The sequence below is a fragment of the Cnephaeus nilssonii genome, assembly GCF_951640355.1.
Source record: "Cnephaeus nilssonii genome assembly, chromosome: 5".
NCBI lineage: Eukaryota > Metazoa > Chordata > Mammalia > Chiroptera > Vespertilionidae > Cnephaeus > Cnephaeus nilssonii.
The window spans coordinates 36553697-36568696 of NC_137076.1; the positions used below are offsets into that span (position 1 = coordinate 36553697).

Here is a 15000-nt window from a genome sequence, read left to right on the forward strand (position 1 = left end):
AGACCACTAGGGTTTTGGAATAAGATCTTCCCATCTTCACAGAGAACTGTATACCACTGCAGTATAACTTCTGGATTTAAGGCCTTAGTGGAGACTGAATGCCTGATTGTGAAACATAAAATGACTGTGTGGATTGAAATTGTCTATCAAGTATTGACTATTGTTAGACCCATCATGTCATAAATTCCTGCTACATTAGCAACAAACCACCGTAAGTTGTGAAAGGTAGCAGAATATGCCACCTCAAAAAATGCCTCTTTGGCACATGAATTATTTTGAGCTGATCAATTTTTGAGAATCTGCAGACTAAAGAAAAACTCCAAAAGCAGAAGTTACCCCCCACCCCCTTTTTTTTGGTACGGAAAATTCACATTTATAAAGAAATCTCCATTGGTAAGGGTGTGTGTGTCTTTCTTTGTACCTAGAAGAGAAGGATGACTCTAAATCACCTGAAACTTTTTATCAGTGGAGAAAGCACCAATTTAACTACATAACAAACCTTACCTTTATTTACCTTGCTTTTCCTGGTAACCTCCCATAATTGCCCCTTTCACACACCTTTCTTTTGTCTTTTGAGGCTGGAGAAATGAGCAGGATAATCTTTTAGGGCAGCAATTTTCAACCAGTGTGTTTCAAGAATTTTTAACACATGCAGTACCTGACTATTTAGTCAAGGGCATTGACTCCTTTTCCCTTAAAATGTTAAATAAAAAAAATGACAACAGCCAACATAACAATAACCATCTGATGTGAATGAAACAAAATTATACCTATGTTTTGTCAAATCAGCACAAGATATATTTTTTGTGCTGCAAAATTTTAGTAATTAGCTTATGTGTGCCTTGAGATGAAAAAGGTGATTTAGGGCATGCATTCTTAACTGGAGCAATAGCGCCTCCAAGTGGACAAAATTGGTTCTGGGTGAATATGTATAAAGTGCCACAGATATGCATATAGTACATAAACAGATACAGATGATCTCTGTGGTGTTACAAGTTAATTGGAGGGGAGTGATTAAGAAAAAAAAATGTTTCAAAAAGGCTTTTTAGGAGCTAAAAATGAATATAACTTTGAGAATCACCAACTTAGGGTTATACTAGTCCTGTAAGAATTTTCCAATTTCAATGGCTTAACATAATAGAATTATATTTCTCATTAATTGTACATATGTGGATCTTGCTTTCCTCCACTTGATGATTCAGAATCTCACATTGCTTCTAAACGTTGGTTCAGACAGGCCCCAAGGCCTCAGAGACCACTGCTCTGGGTTCAAAATCCAGAAACTTGCTGTCATCTTGTACATTGTCAATATCCTGTGTACTAACTAGGAGATGATTATATGCCCTTAACTCATCATCCATCCATTGTACGGGACATTGTATGGAGTAGGGACAAGATATCAATAATAAAATACACCTGAACATTCAGAGAAGAAAAGAATGGCAAAGTAAATACCAAAGGTGTGATCCTGTGGGAGGGCTCCATGAAGACCTGCTCTGACAGCAGTGGGAATTACTTGCCTTGACCCTAACTCTGCTCTCTGAAACTAATGACCCAGAATACTGTTCGCTATGAACCTTGACTGTGCTCCATATAATTTTTCCTAGTTCATTTTCCTATACAGTCACAGGTGAGTTGGATGTTAGTGCCATACATTCCGTGATTGCTGTGGCTTTGGCAGCATGCTTTCCACTTTAGCATGCTGACAACTAATGGAAAGGAAATATACAAGGGAGTGTACACCAGGAGAAAGGAATTATGAAAAGCCATCTTATAGTCTGTCCCCCATAATCTGTTCACTGGCCCCGAATGATTCAGGTTGTTCCTACATGCAACATACATTCACTGCCTCCCAACGTTCTCAAGGGTTTCATTCATTCATCAAGCCCAAAGTCCAAAATCTCATCATCTACGTCAGGTCCAGTGCAGATGAGACTCCTGGTTGTGATCTGTTAAGTGCAGTTCCTGGGCACAATTATTTGTCTGTGTACCTGCAAAACTAAAGAGAAAGCCATCAACATCCAGAACAACAGTATAAAATAGTGAAACTAACATAGGATAATAGCTATAGACTGAGTAAAAGAGAAAAAAAAATTTTCCTCTACCCTTCTTATTTCTTTGCTATTTCCTCCTATAATAAGAGACAAATTAACACGAGAAAAAACAAATATATTTGTTAACATGTATACCTCATATATACATGGGAAATACCCAAGAAAACCAAGTAACTGTCTGAAATGGCCCAAGCTACCACCTTAAATGCCATCTTCAGCTAAAGACAAAACAAAGATGCTGAGGAGAGGAGAAGCAACTCAAGGTGAGTGGAGGAAATGTTTGGTAAACAAAGGTTGCCTTGCCATTCAGATAAGTCTCTCAGGTGAAGAAGTTGTCTCTGATAATAGATCTCTTCGTGGTACAGGCTCCCTTTCTAAAGTAAATTCCTTTAGAAATTTAGATGTCCTTTATAAAAGGGTAACTTCTACTGTTTTTAGATCTCTTGTATCTATAGTTTTTTGTTGTTGTTGTTGTTGTTGTTTTTCAAAATAGTCAGTTCAATGGTCTTTATGCCAAGGAGGCACCTTTTAACAATCCCAGTCAAAAAAGGAGGGACAATGGAAGGTACAAAGTGGTTAGTGGTTCAGTAGATCTGAAATGCAGTTGGGCAAATGTTTATCATTTCTTGATTAGTTTTCAAGATCTGGGAACAACCCTCCATGTCATTGAGCTCCACCCACTGGGTTCTTTCTTTTTAAAGGAAGGTAGCACACTTATGAAGCTGAATAATTTTATTAATCTGAATTCTACCAGTAGAATTTTGGAGATCTGACAAGTTTCTTTCATTTTGTACTCTCTGTCCCTTTCATTACAACGAACAGTGGGTTTTCTTTTGGTTTTTGTTTTTAAATAAACATCCCCAAAACTTTGTAGGTCTCCTTTGGATTTCAATTGGGTTAACTTCACTTGACAAAATCCAACTCTACAAATCTTTTTCAAAATTAATCCTTTCTCTGTTTTAGCTTCATAATGAGCTGGATAAGGGTCAATGCCACCAAACCCACTGGAGGCTCTGTGGTTTGATTAAGAGGATCCATGAGGCACACACTTAAATTCTTCAAAGGGTCTTTTGTGTGAATGAATACTCTGTTTCTTTCCTGAAGTTTTAGCAAAGTTGCATCTTTGGCCTTTTCTCTATGCCAAGATTTCAGAAGTGATGTGTGAATTTTAGCATCTTTTGCCATCTTAATATGGTGAGAATTTCCAAATTTATCAAGTCCTGGATCCCTTTTGTTTACCAGTTTACCCTAAGTTTTTCTCTCTTGTATCTTACTGTAAGCAGAAGAAAGAAACCAGATGGTATCCTTGACACTTTGCTTCGAAATCTCCTTAGCTAAACAAACAAGTTCATCACTTACAAGTTCTGCTTTTCACTAACTGGAGACAATAAGCTTTTTGCCACCATATACATAAAGAGATGGGATAACCTGGGAAGCCACCCTAGGTCTGTCTGCTACAACACCCAAATCCCTTTCCAGTAGCTATACCTGCATCTCTCCCTCCCCCTCCCCAATCTCTATTATCTTCTACTCACACCCAAACCTTTTGTTTGAAAAATCCTATCTAATAAAAGAGCAATATGCAAATTGATCGTACCTCCACTACATCCACAAGCCACGCCCACAATCCAATCAAGAGCGAGTATGCAAATTAACCCAACCTAGATGGCTGCGGCCACTGAGTGAGCAGGAGGCTTGGGTTTCCCCAGCAATGGAGGAAGCCAAGCTTCCTGCACACCCTGGCCTGCCGAGGACTCCACTCAAGCCTACAAAGTTTCAATTATAGAAGATAAATTAAGCCCAACAAAAATGGCTGTGGCCACTGAGCGAGCAGGAGGAAGCCAAGCTTTCCACCCGCCCTGGCCTGCCCTAGCCTCTGTTCAAGGCTACAAAGTTTCAATCATAAAAGATAAATAAATCCCAGATACCAGGGCCTCCGCTTCGGTCGCTGGGGGTGTGTGGCCGGCCTACAAACCACCACAGTCTCCTCACCCAGGCTGTCCCACACCCCAAGGGAACCCCCACCCTGATCCGGGACAACCTTCAGGGCAAACCAGTCGGCCCCCACCTGTGCACCAGGCCTCTATCCTATCTAATAAAAGAGTAATATGCAAATTGACCGTCACTCCAACACACAAGATGGCTGCCCCCATGTGGACACAAGATGGCCACCACAAGATGGCCAGCAGGGGAGGTACCAGGTGTGCAAGGGAGGGCAGTTGTGGAAGATCAGGCCAGCAGGGGAGGGCAGTTAGGAGGGACCAAGCCTGCAAGGGAGGGCAGTTGGGGGCAATCAAGAGTGCAGGGGAGGGCAGTTAGGGGTGACCAGGCCAGCAGAGGAGGGAAGTTGGAGGCAACTGGGCCTACATGGAAAGGCAGTTGAGGGGGACCCAGGCCTGCAGGGAAGAGCAGTTGGGGGGGACCAAGCCTGCAGGGGAGGGCAGTTAGGGGTGACCAGGCCTGAAGGGGAGGGCAGTTAAGGGCAATCAGGCTGGCAGGGGAGCAGTTAGGCATCAATCAGGTTGGCAGGGGAGTTGTTAGGGGGTGATCAGGCTGGCAGGCAGAAGTAGTTAGGGCAATCAGGAGGGCAGGCAGGCTAGCAGTCCTGGATTCTGAGAAGGGTCCCAGATTGGAGAGGGTGCAGGCTGGGCTGAGGGACACCCCACCCCCATGCACAAATTTCGTGCACCGGGCCTCTAGTCCAAGTATAAGAGGTACAAGGAAATTTTTATAAAATTTACAGAAACTTCTCAGCCAGTGTTGCTCAGTGGTTGAGCATAGACCCATCAATCAGGAGGTCATGGTTTGATTCCCGGTCAGGGCACATACCTGAGGTTGGGGTTTGTGGGCTCAGTCTCCAGTAGGTGGTGTGCAGGAGGCAATTGATCAATGATTTTCTCTCATTATTAATGTTTCTAGCTCTTCCTCCCTCTCCATTTCTCTCTCTGAAATCAATTAAAAAAAATTTACAGAAACCCACAACAATACCCAAAAGGGCACTCAAGGGCCACCGTAAGAGGACTGGACAAACAAATAGTAATTTCATTATGACCTATGTATGGAGGAAGAAACTCTCCTCTATCCTTAAAGTCCTTTCAGCTGATCTAGTAATCAAACAGACCAGAGAAAATAACCAAATTTAGTTATACACATATGTATGGAAACTCCACATACATGAGAGAATCAGAGACCTCAGACACATGAGTGGGTCAAAGACAGAAAGGGAAAATAGGTATATGTGTATGACATTCTGAGCTATGGATGAAGTAAGGCACCTTGCTTCAGAAGGTGTTCTCAGGGAGAGCCCATGTTCAGTAATTATTAGTTTGCCCTGCCATATAGGCAGGTAAAAAGTAATTTTTAGTTGTAACTCTTATCATGGGTCAGGCTCCTAATTTAAGTTCTTCTAGACCAGTGGTTCTCAACCTTTCTAATGCCAAGACCCTTTAATATAGTTCCTCATGTTGTGGTGACCCCCAACCATAAAATTATTATCATTGCTACTTCATAACTGTAATTTTGCTACTGTTATGAATTGTAATGTAAATATCTGTGTTTCCCGATGTGTAGGAATCCCTTTCCACGTCCAGCGTGGTCCAGGGTTCCGGTTCAGGGTTCGAGTTCTGGAGAAGGGCCGCACACAAATGAATGGAGACTTGAAGAAATTCAATTTGGCGAAATGGGGGGCCAGGCGGTAGTCCACCTCTAGTGGGAGAACTGACGACTGCTCTGGCTCTGCCATCCCTTTTATTGAGGTTTTGGGGGAAAACATCGTAGGCAAAATAACAGAAACTTACATGTAGCCCTTAGGCAGGAAATAACAGAAACTTACATGTAGCCCGTAGGCAGGAAATAACAGAAACTTACATGTAGCCCTTAGGCAGTAAATAACAGAAACTTACATGGGACAAACAAAGGTGGAGGCTGCTTCAGCTAACAATGTAAACAACTAAAGGGTGAGTGGTTAGAGCAATGAAGGTTGTTGACCAGCCTTCCTGGCTTCCTGTCAACATCTCTCTTTTAGTGAAACTGATTTGTTTCCGGCATCTCCCCCGTTTTCTTTTCTTAAAAAAATCTTGCATATGCAGACTAAAAATAAACATATAGGAACAAAAATGAGACAAGCAACAATGGCTATGCTGAGAGTTCAAATGAAATCAGTCTGCAGTAAGTTTCTTTCTGGGCCAACAGTTTTTGAATCCAAGTTTCAATGTCCAAGAGTTTTTTGAGAACATGTCAGCAATGGTATCTGGATGGTGGACAGATGGTGGTAATGCAGGTCCGACCTCTGGTTTGGTCCTGGGCAACCTGCAGTGACGCACAGCTGCTGACTGCTAGCTTGGCAAGGTGTCGTCAGTGTCTTCCATCTCTGGACTGCTTCTCTTCTGTCTTTATGGCTGGAGCACTCCTGTTAATTCCTCTCTGTTGCAGGAATCCACATGGTCTTGGAGTTTTTTTCTGAAAATATACAAACATATTCTCGACCAAAAGTTAATAAAGGAATCTTTTCTATAATTTTTTACTTGGGATCCTTTTTATTTTTTGCCCAAACAATTTTCCTTTGGCTTATTCTGACACCATGTGTGTTTTTTCATAGGTGTCCTACTCTTAGTATTACAAATGAAAATTAGTTTTCAAAGAAAAAAAATTTTTTGGATATTTTTCCTTACATAATATTTTTCCACTATCCCCCCTTTTTTGATATAATTATTAGGAGGCTTTTGGAAAATTTTTATAATGCAGTCTTGATCACTTTAAATTTTAATTTTTTGTACAAAAATAAGACTGTTTTAGGTTCATTGCATGTTAAGCAATGTTACCATGAAATGAACTACCAAAAGAATTTTTAGTTAATACTTTAGAAACAGCTTTTTGTCCAATACAATTAAATTTTCTTGAATATTCACTTATTTCATTAGCCAATTTAAATTAATCTGAAAATTTGACTATTTTACTGTCAAATTTAATACTCTAACAACAATCTTCATTTACCTTGTAAATATTAATGCAAAGGATTATTTGCATCCTTGAGAAGGCTCCAAGCATTCCTGGTATTAGACTGGATTTAGATATAGGGCTGCTGCTGTCAGCCAAGTCTCTGTTGCCTGGGTCCCGATCTGAGCTGGACAAGTCTTTGTTGGCCACCTGGGTCCCGATCTGAGCTGGACATGGGAAGTGCGAAGCAGCCATGGGGCAGGAGACCTCCCTCAGAAGGGGCGAGTGTTCAAGCCCCTGCAATGTTGCGGGGGTGAGGATCTGTGCCCCACCTCTGTTGACCCCCAAGTTCTCTCCTGATGGCCCCTCTGCGACTGTGCCTGTCTTAGGTTGTTCCTCCCTTGAGGAATCTTACCCGTCTTTGACTAACCAGCCATCCTCCGGGGCCAAGCAGGGTGATGTGAGGTTCAGTTTTGTCTCCTTGCCCCTATGGCCTCCATGCTCAGCACCTGCCTTGGGATCCCCTCGCCTGCTGGCGGGGCCCTGGCATTGATCACATATCTTGGGGAACCCAGGTTTCTTCTCCAGGGAGGGCCCAGCTCACGCCATTGTGCGAGAGACAGATCCATGGTACCAGCCACCATGAGGCTTCAACCTCAGCAGGAACAGAGAGCTCAGGTAACAGCTGTGGGCAATTAGATTGTGAGAAGAGGGTCCCTCTTGGCAAAAAGAGCAAGAAGGGCTAATATAGAATGCTCAAGTGCCTTCCCAGGGGGCCTTCCACACAGTAAAAGGGATTAAATCCTTTCATGTGCTTTTAAATTGCTGCCAAAACATTCAAAGAATTAGTTTGTAAGTTTGTTTGGTATATGCTGTAAAATATCAAAAATTATAATGACATTGTAGAATAATATGTAAGGATTTTCTTTGCTCTAGGCATGGCAATTCAATTTCAAACTGGCTGTCAATTATTTAGTTACTTGGTTTTGCCCTTTTTGGGGCCAAAACCTTCATAACATTTAAAGTATATTTATTAATTTTAATTTTATAAGGCTTTCCATGCAATTTCAAGTATATTAGATCTTTTAAAAAAAGATTTCTTTTAAGAAGAGAGAATAAATTTCTTGTATTACTCCGGGCCCTTGGAGCTTTCCAAGAATCATCTCTGTTAAGACCTTGAAATTTTAACATGGAAAAAAAACCATCAAATATATATATATATATATATATATATATATATATATATATATATGATTTAAAGATTATAATATTTTTTATAATTATCCTAAGATATCAATTAGATTTTAAACTAGTTTTTGCATAGAAAAATTTTGGTTGGGAATCACAAAATTAATCCTCTTTTTTAATTAGACCAATAATAAGCAACTTATTTTGAATTCCTAATTATTAGAGAAAACACAACATTTTTATTTTCTCAAAAATAAGTTCTTATACTTTAGGCATTTAATTACCACAACTATATTTTCTCCCAATTTAATTTGCACTTTGAACTTTTAAAGCTGGCAAGTCAAATATTTTTAGCATGTCCTAGATTAATAACACAATAACACTTTATATTTCTAAGAATAAATACAAGACATAATCAATTAAGAGTTTCAATTCTGTCTTCTAGGTTTTTTTATGAGGCAAATTTAAACTTTACTTTTCATTTGCCAGTGGCTCTGGAAAACCAGGTTTGGTTTATTCGAATGTAAATTACCACATTTCTTAGCATTCTGGGAGAGTGGGCTTCCATATAGGATCTCCACTTGTTTCCCTTCCTTCCCCACCTCCTACTTACTTCGGGGAAGCATCAGCAACAGATCTGGCTGAATTTCTTTTCATGCTTAAAAGATAAAAACAAATCTCAAATTTTTTCTTTCTTTTTCGCTTTCCGAAATAATAACTAGCACCCAATTTGGCCAAGATTTGCATTTCTCTGCTAGTTCTTTTATAATTTTTAAACAAAACTTTGAGTAACCTTACTGCGGGAAAGCAGATAGCCTTGCCCTCTCCTGCCACCTTTGAATTTCTCCACACCAGAGGCGGCTTCAGCAGTGGAGTTTCACTTCTTATTACAGATTTTAAATTCCAAATACAAACTAAGATTTTAATTTGAACAAAAAACCACATTCTTTAAGCATGCAAACTGAAAGTCTATAATAAAGTTTACTTTATATTTATAACCTAATTCTTCCCCATTAGCCTGGCTGAAAAAGACTTTCCCACCCTACTTACAGTTCGCGACTCTGCAGCTGGCCTTGGGCTTTTGTGTGCGGTGAATTCCCTCACCTTTTTCCGGTGAATTTTCTACACCTTTCCTCGGTGTACTTTTTCCTTCCTTCGCTCTTAGGCGAAAAATACCTTCTCCTCCAGAAGTCCCTGTTCGGGCGCCAGAATGTAGGAATCCCTTTCCACGTCCAGCGTGGTCCAGGGTTCCGGTTCAGGGTTCGAGTTCTGGAGAAGGGCCGCACACAAATGAATGGAGACTTGAAGAAATTCAATTTGGCGAAATGGGGGGCCAGGCGGTAGTCCACCTCTAGTGGGAGAACTGACGACTGCTCTGGCTCTGCCATCCCTTTTATTGAGGTTTTGGGGGAAAACATCGTAGGCAAAATAACAGAAACTTACATGTAGCCCTTAGGCAGGAAATAACAGAAACTTACATGTAGCCCGTAGGCAGGAAATAACAGAAACTTACATGTAGCCCTTAGGCAGTAAATAACAGAAACTTACATGGGACAAACAAAGGTGGAGGCTGCTTCAGCTAACAATGTAAACAACTAAAGGGTGAGTGGTTAGAGCAATGAAGGTTGTTGACCAGCCTTCCTGGCTTCCTGTCAACATCTCTCTTTTAGTGAAACTGATTTGTTTCCGGCACCGATGGTCTTAGGCGACCCTGCTAGCGGTACTCAACCTGTGGGTCATGACCCACAGGTTGATAACTGCTGCTGTAGAGCCTAACACCATTGGAAAACACAGATATTTACATTACAATTCATTAACAGTAGCAAAATTACAGTTATGAAGTAGCAATGAAAATAATTTTATGGTTGGGGGTCACCACAACATGAGGAACTGTAAAGGGTCATGGCATTAGAAAGGTTGAGAACCATTGTTCTAGACAGTTAAGGGGGAGCAAAAGCTCTCTTGATCCTGTAGAGTCTTGGTTGCTTTTAGTTCAAAATAACCTGCAGACCACTGTGGCACATCTTAGGATGGCTCATTCTTAACCCTTACATCTATGATCATATTAATCCAATAAGAAAACATAAGTAGCTAAATCAGAATTAAGTTTGAATTCCTTGGGTCCTCTTTTTACTGGACGGTCACCAAGAAGATATATCAATCAGGCCAGATTGGGTTTATTGTTGAGGGAAATAAAGAAACATAATGTCCAGGAATGGTCAGGGCAGAATCCTGTATTTTCAAAATAGATCTATATAACTCCCACACTTTCATCCTAATCATTACCCAGGAAGCTCCCAAGTGAAAATGATGCCTTTCTGGAGATAGCTGCATTCATTGGCTACTGTGTCTTTCCAATGTATGTGTGCCAGAAACCGATCATTGTCTCACTAATAGAAAGATGTGGAAGGCTGGTCAACCTGAAGCTCTGAAAGGTCAGAGCCAACCACTCCCTATCTAATTGAGACAATGGTAACTGAGGCAACTTTCCCACCAAATAATCATGTAAATCCTTACTGATAATATAATCTGCCTGTTACTGGAATTACCTGCCTAAGGGCAATGGGTTTATCCCATAGTCTCAATAAAAGGGATGGCAAGGCCAAAGCAAGGCAAGTAGTCCTCCCACTAGAGGTGGGCTCCCGCCTGGCAACCCATTTCCCAAATTAATATTTTTCTAGTCTCTTTCATTTGTGTGCGGCCTTCTCCAGAACCCGAACCCTGAACCGGAACCCTGAACCACGCTGGACGTGAAAGGGATTCCCACATATGTGGATCAAGAGGAAGTAAAGGATATAGAGTCATAAATTTTTGAGTCATTTTTGAAGAGATTATTTCAGTCTTCAGTAATACCAGATGTTTATAGATAGTAGGGAGTATGAAGGGTCCAACAAATACCCTGTCCAAAAGCCCATTGTTGATTCTAGTTGGTATTATTAGAAAATGGGCCCTCACTACTAACATTTACATGGGTGATCAGGAGAGTCTAAACAGCAGCTGCAGTTTATTTTATTAATATGAATTGTCAGGAGGCAATAATCTAGCAAAGACCAAGAGAAGTGTTTATTTGGGATCATATAATAGTAATTCAGGGCATACAGATTTGGGTGGGTGGCAACCCAAATAGTGTTCCACTAAAATACAAAAATCAAGTTTTTTAAAAGGCAAAAAGAAATCTTTGTATAGGTCATTCACAAATAATTTTAGTTGGCACTGGGCAGCAGAAAGCTACCCTTGGCTAAACATGATTGATTACTAAGGCTATCTCTGAGTAAAAGTTCATTACTATAACAATTTGCAGGTGTTCCTGTTGTATTCTCCGAATATTTATGGTTTGGCCCCGCTCAAAAGTTCATGTTGTGTCATATGAGGACATGCATAAGAACCATTCAAATGGCCTCCTAGCTCCACTTTAATTTTCTATTTTTGATGATGGACTCAAAGTAATCCTCAGAGCTCCTGAAAACCAGTCAAATGTGTCTATAAACAGCTATCCCAGGCTAGCAAAACTCCCACCTAAAATTACAATTTATTAGCAGCATAGTTCTTATAGCATGACTAACTAGCTATAGGCTATCATAAACATCTATACTAATAATAGGATAATATGCAAATTGGTTGGGATGCTGTCACAGTAACGACTGATCAGCAGGCTGCGTGCTCAGCAGGTGCGGGTGGACAGGGACTTGCAGTGTCGGGGACAGGGGCGGGGCCGTGGCAGAGAAGCCTCTGCCGAGGGCCTGGCCCAGCCGGGGGTCCACAGGTACGTAGAGAGGCCCCTCTGCCACAGGCCCGGCTGGGGGTCCACAGGCACATGGAGGTCCACAGGCCTCTACCGTGGCCCAGCCCAGGGCTCCTCACACCTCCCCCAGCTCCAGCCTACCTCTTTGGGGCAATCCATCGAGGAGCCACGGATGGGTGGGTGGGGGCTACCTCTTTGGGGTGATGGATCATGGGGCTCCTAAAGAGGTAGGCCCCACCAACTGTGACAGGGCACAGGCCAGGCTGAGGGACACCCCCCACCCCGAGTGGATGAATTTCATGCACCAGGCCACTAGTTAAATATAATTTTAAAGCAGAAATATAAGTAAACCTAAATTAAGCTATAAAATATATTAAAATGTAAGGCTATATACCATATCCAAAGCAATAAGAAATCAGGTTATCTTCTTCCCCCCACCATTCAGAGATGGGTAAGATTTAATTAACATTCCATACTCAGTTTCAGTGTGATATAAGAATATGGTCTTTGGAGTAAGACAGGAATGAGGCTGAGCAGATCTGCTCTGTGCTTTTTGACCATAAACAAGTTACATAATCTCTCTGTTAACAAAAAATTCAACTGAATTTTAGAGCTTATTGACTTTATTCAATGATTCATGAATTGGGAAATATCCAATCTAGCTGATTAAAAGGAGTTCCAAAGAACTATACAAAATGAAAGAATTATAGTCAGAAGGAAGTGAAAACAAGGAAGTTATACTTGGCAAAAAAACTGGTTGGTTATTTCAAGGTTACTTTCCTTTATGAGATGGCCAGAGTCTATTAGAAAGATTAACTAATTATCGCTGATTAGGTGATTCCTGGTTGACTGGTTTACGTTTCATGAAAGCCCACACAGTAATTAATGTTCAGTTTGGTGACTGGGAGTTTAGCACAGATAACTCCATTTTCGTCCTGTTGTCTTGTTTTTAACATCTCTAAGTTTCAGTTTCCTCTTCTATATCATGGAGGTAATATTGGCAACTCTCTCATGGGTTTTTAACAGAATGACATGAGATAAGGTATGTGAAATTTTAACTCTGTGCCAGAAACATGGTACACAAATGATTAATGTTTGCTTTTATTTTTATAGCTTATCTAGTACATGTTAAGATTATGATGCTTTCTATCATGATATAAGTACTCTAATTTTATATTAGCTAGGTGCATATGTATTTCAAATAAACCCTAAAAAGTATAGTTTTCTTATTTTTTTTTAAAACATCTTAGAAAAAATAATATTTGAAGTCAGCCATATAGGACACCAGTGGATAAAACTACTAGGAATCAAAGGCAGTTCTAATATAGGTATCCTAAATGAAGGTTCATGCAAAAAAATACTAGAAGAACATGGGGACACACTATGCATTAGTCAGTTTAATCTGCTATAGAAAAATAGTATAGATTAGGTTGCTTAAAATTTTATTTCTCAAGGTTCTGAAGACTGGGAAGTCCAAAATTAAGGAGATGGCAAATTCAGTACCTGGTGAGGACTCTCTTCCTGACTTGTAGATGGCCTCTTTCCTGCTGTTTCCTTACATGGTGGAAGGAGAGAGCTCTGGTCTGTCTTCCTCTTCATATAAGAGCACTAATTCCATAAATGGTGTCCCATCCTCGAGACTTCATCTAAACCCAATTACCTCCTAGAGGCCCCCACCTCCAAAGTCATCACAGCAGAGGTTAAGGCTTCAACATATGACTTTTGGTGGTGGTGTGGGGGGTGGGGTTGATACAAAGATTCAATCTAAACACATGCTCTTGTAGCTTACATTTTCCTTTTAACAAATTGTTGTGAACATTTTCCTTGTCAATAATTATTCTCTAAAAACATGAAAAAAAAATAAAAGGAAAAACACATAGCTCAGGGAGTAGAGTGACAGTTTGGAAGTACCTAGTCAGATATGTTGTGGCGGTGCATGGGTTAGGGCTGCATTTCAAGCGGTTTGAGGCAATGCAACTGGATTGAAATTTGTGATCAAAGTTGTTTTAACAAGAAATAGCACTGGCAGCCAAAACTAAGAGGCTCGACAAAAAGTCTATCAAGCAGGCAGGGAAAGGACCCCGACTGTATAGTTTAGGTACAGCACCTAAAGTCCAGTGCTTATGTGAACACATTTTTGGGCTAAAATGATCACAGACACAGGTCTTGGGAGTGGTAGACTTTCATCAGCAAGGGCCTGTCAAGGGCAAGGAGACCCTGGCTCTCGCCATGCAGTGTCCACCTAGTTGGAGGATTTGCTATGTTGAAATCTCCACTGAGTCAAGAACTCTCAGGTGGATAGCAGTCTTACTATAGAAATAGGATCTGCCCAAACTTCTAAATCCAGAAGCAAGGCATACAGGTCACACTTTCCAATTTGCGTTTCATATTTCTTTTCCGGTCCATCACTTCCCATTGATTGAAGAGGAAAAAAATATATAACACTTCTTTCAAATTGTTAAAATAGCAGTTGTTACTGTCAATGCTCAGACATCACAATCCTCAGGTTAAAATGTCTCTGGAATAGTATATGATCACTTATTTGAATTTATATCAAATTTATATTCTCTTATCCTAAAAGATGGGGCTATACACATGAATAACAATTCACTTATTTGTTTTGATAGTTATACTGTCTTGTTCTCATATCTTACATAATAAAAGGCTAATATGCAAATCTACCAAACAGCAGAGACCAGTCACTATGACATGCACTGACCACCAGGGGGCAGATGCTAAATGCAGGAGCTGCACCCTGGTGGTCAGTGTGCTCCCACAAGGGGGAGCACTGCTCAGCCAGAAGCAGGGCTCACAGCTGGTGAGCGCAGCGGCAGTGGCAGGAGCCACAGTGCTAAGGATGTCCAATGATGGCTTAGGCCCACATCAGTTGTGCTAAGGATGTCCAATGATGGCTTAGGCCCACATCAGTTGGACATCCCCAAGGGCTCCAGGACTGTGAGAGGGCACAGGACAAGCTGAGGGACACCCCCCCCCAGTGCACAAATTTTGTGCACTGGGCCTCTAGCTCATAATATTATGCTATGATATTTGTTCTAAAAGTTTTAAGCATTTGTATATTCA

General features: G+C 40.8%; 1 protein-coding gene across 1 annotated transcript in view; it reads right to left on the reverse strand.

Moving 5' to 3' along the window:
- ADAM29 (ADAM metallopeptidase domain 29) overlaps positions 1-15000 on the reverse strand; it is a gene marked incomplete at both ends in the record, with an annotated part of 54578 nt that overhangs the window by 27052 nt on the left and 12526 nt on the right. Inside the window, one exon of the mRNA XM_079770244.1 lies at positions 515-578. Within this exon, the coding sequence (XP_079626370.1) occupies positions 515-578 (64 nt within the window). The remainder of the gene's footprint in view (positions 1-514; positions 579-15000) is intronic.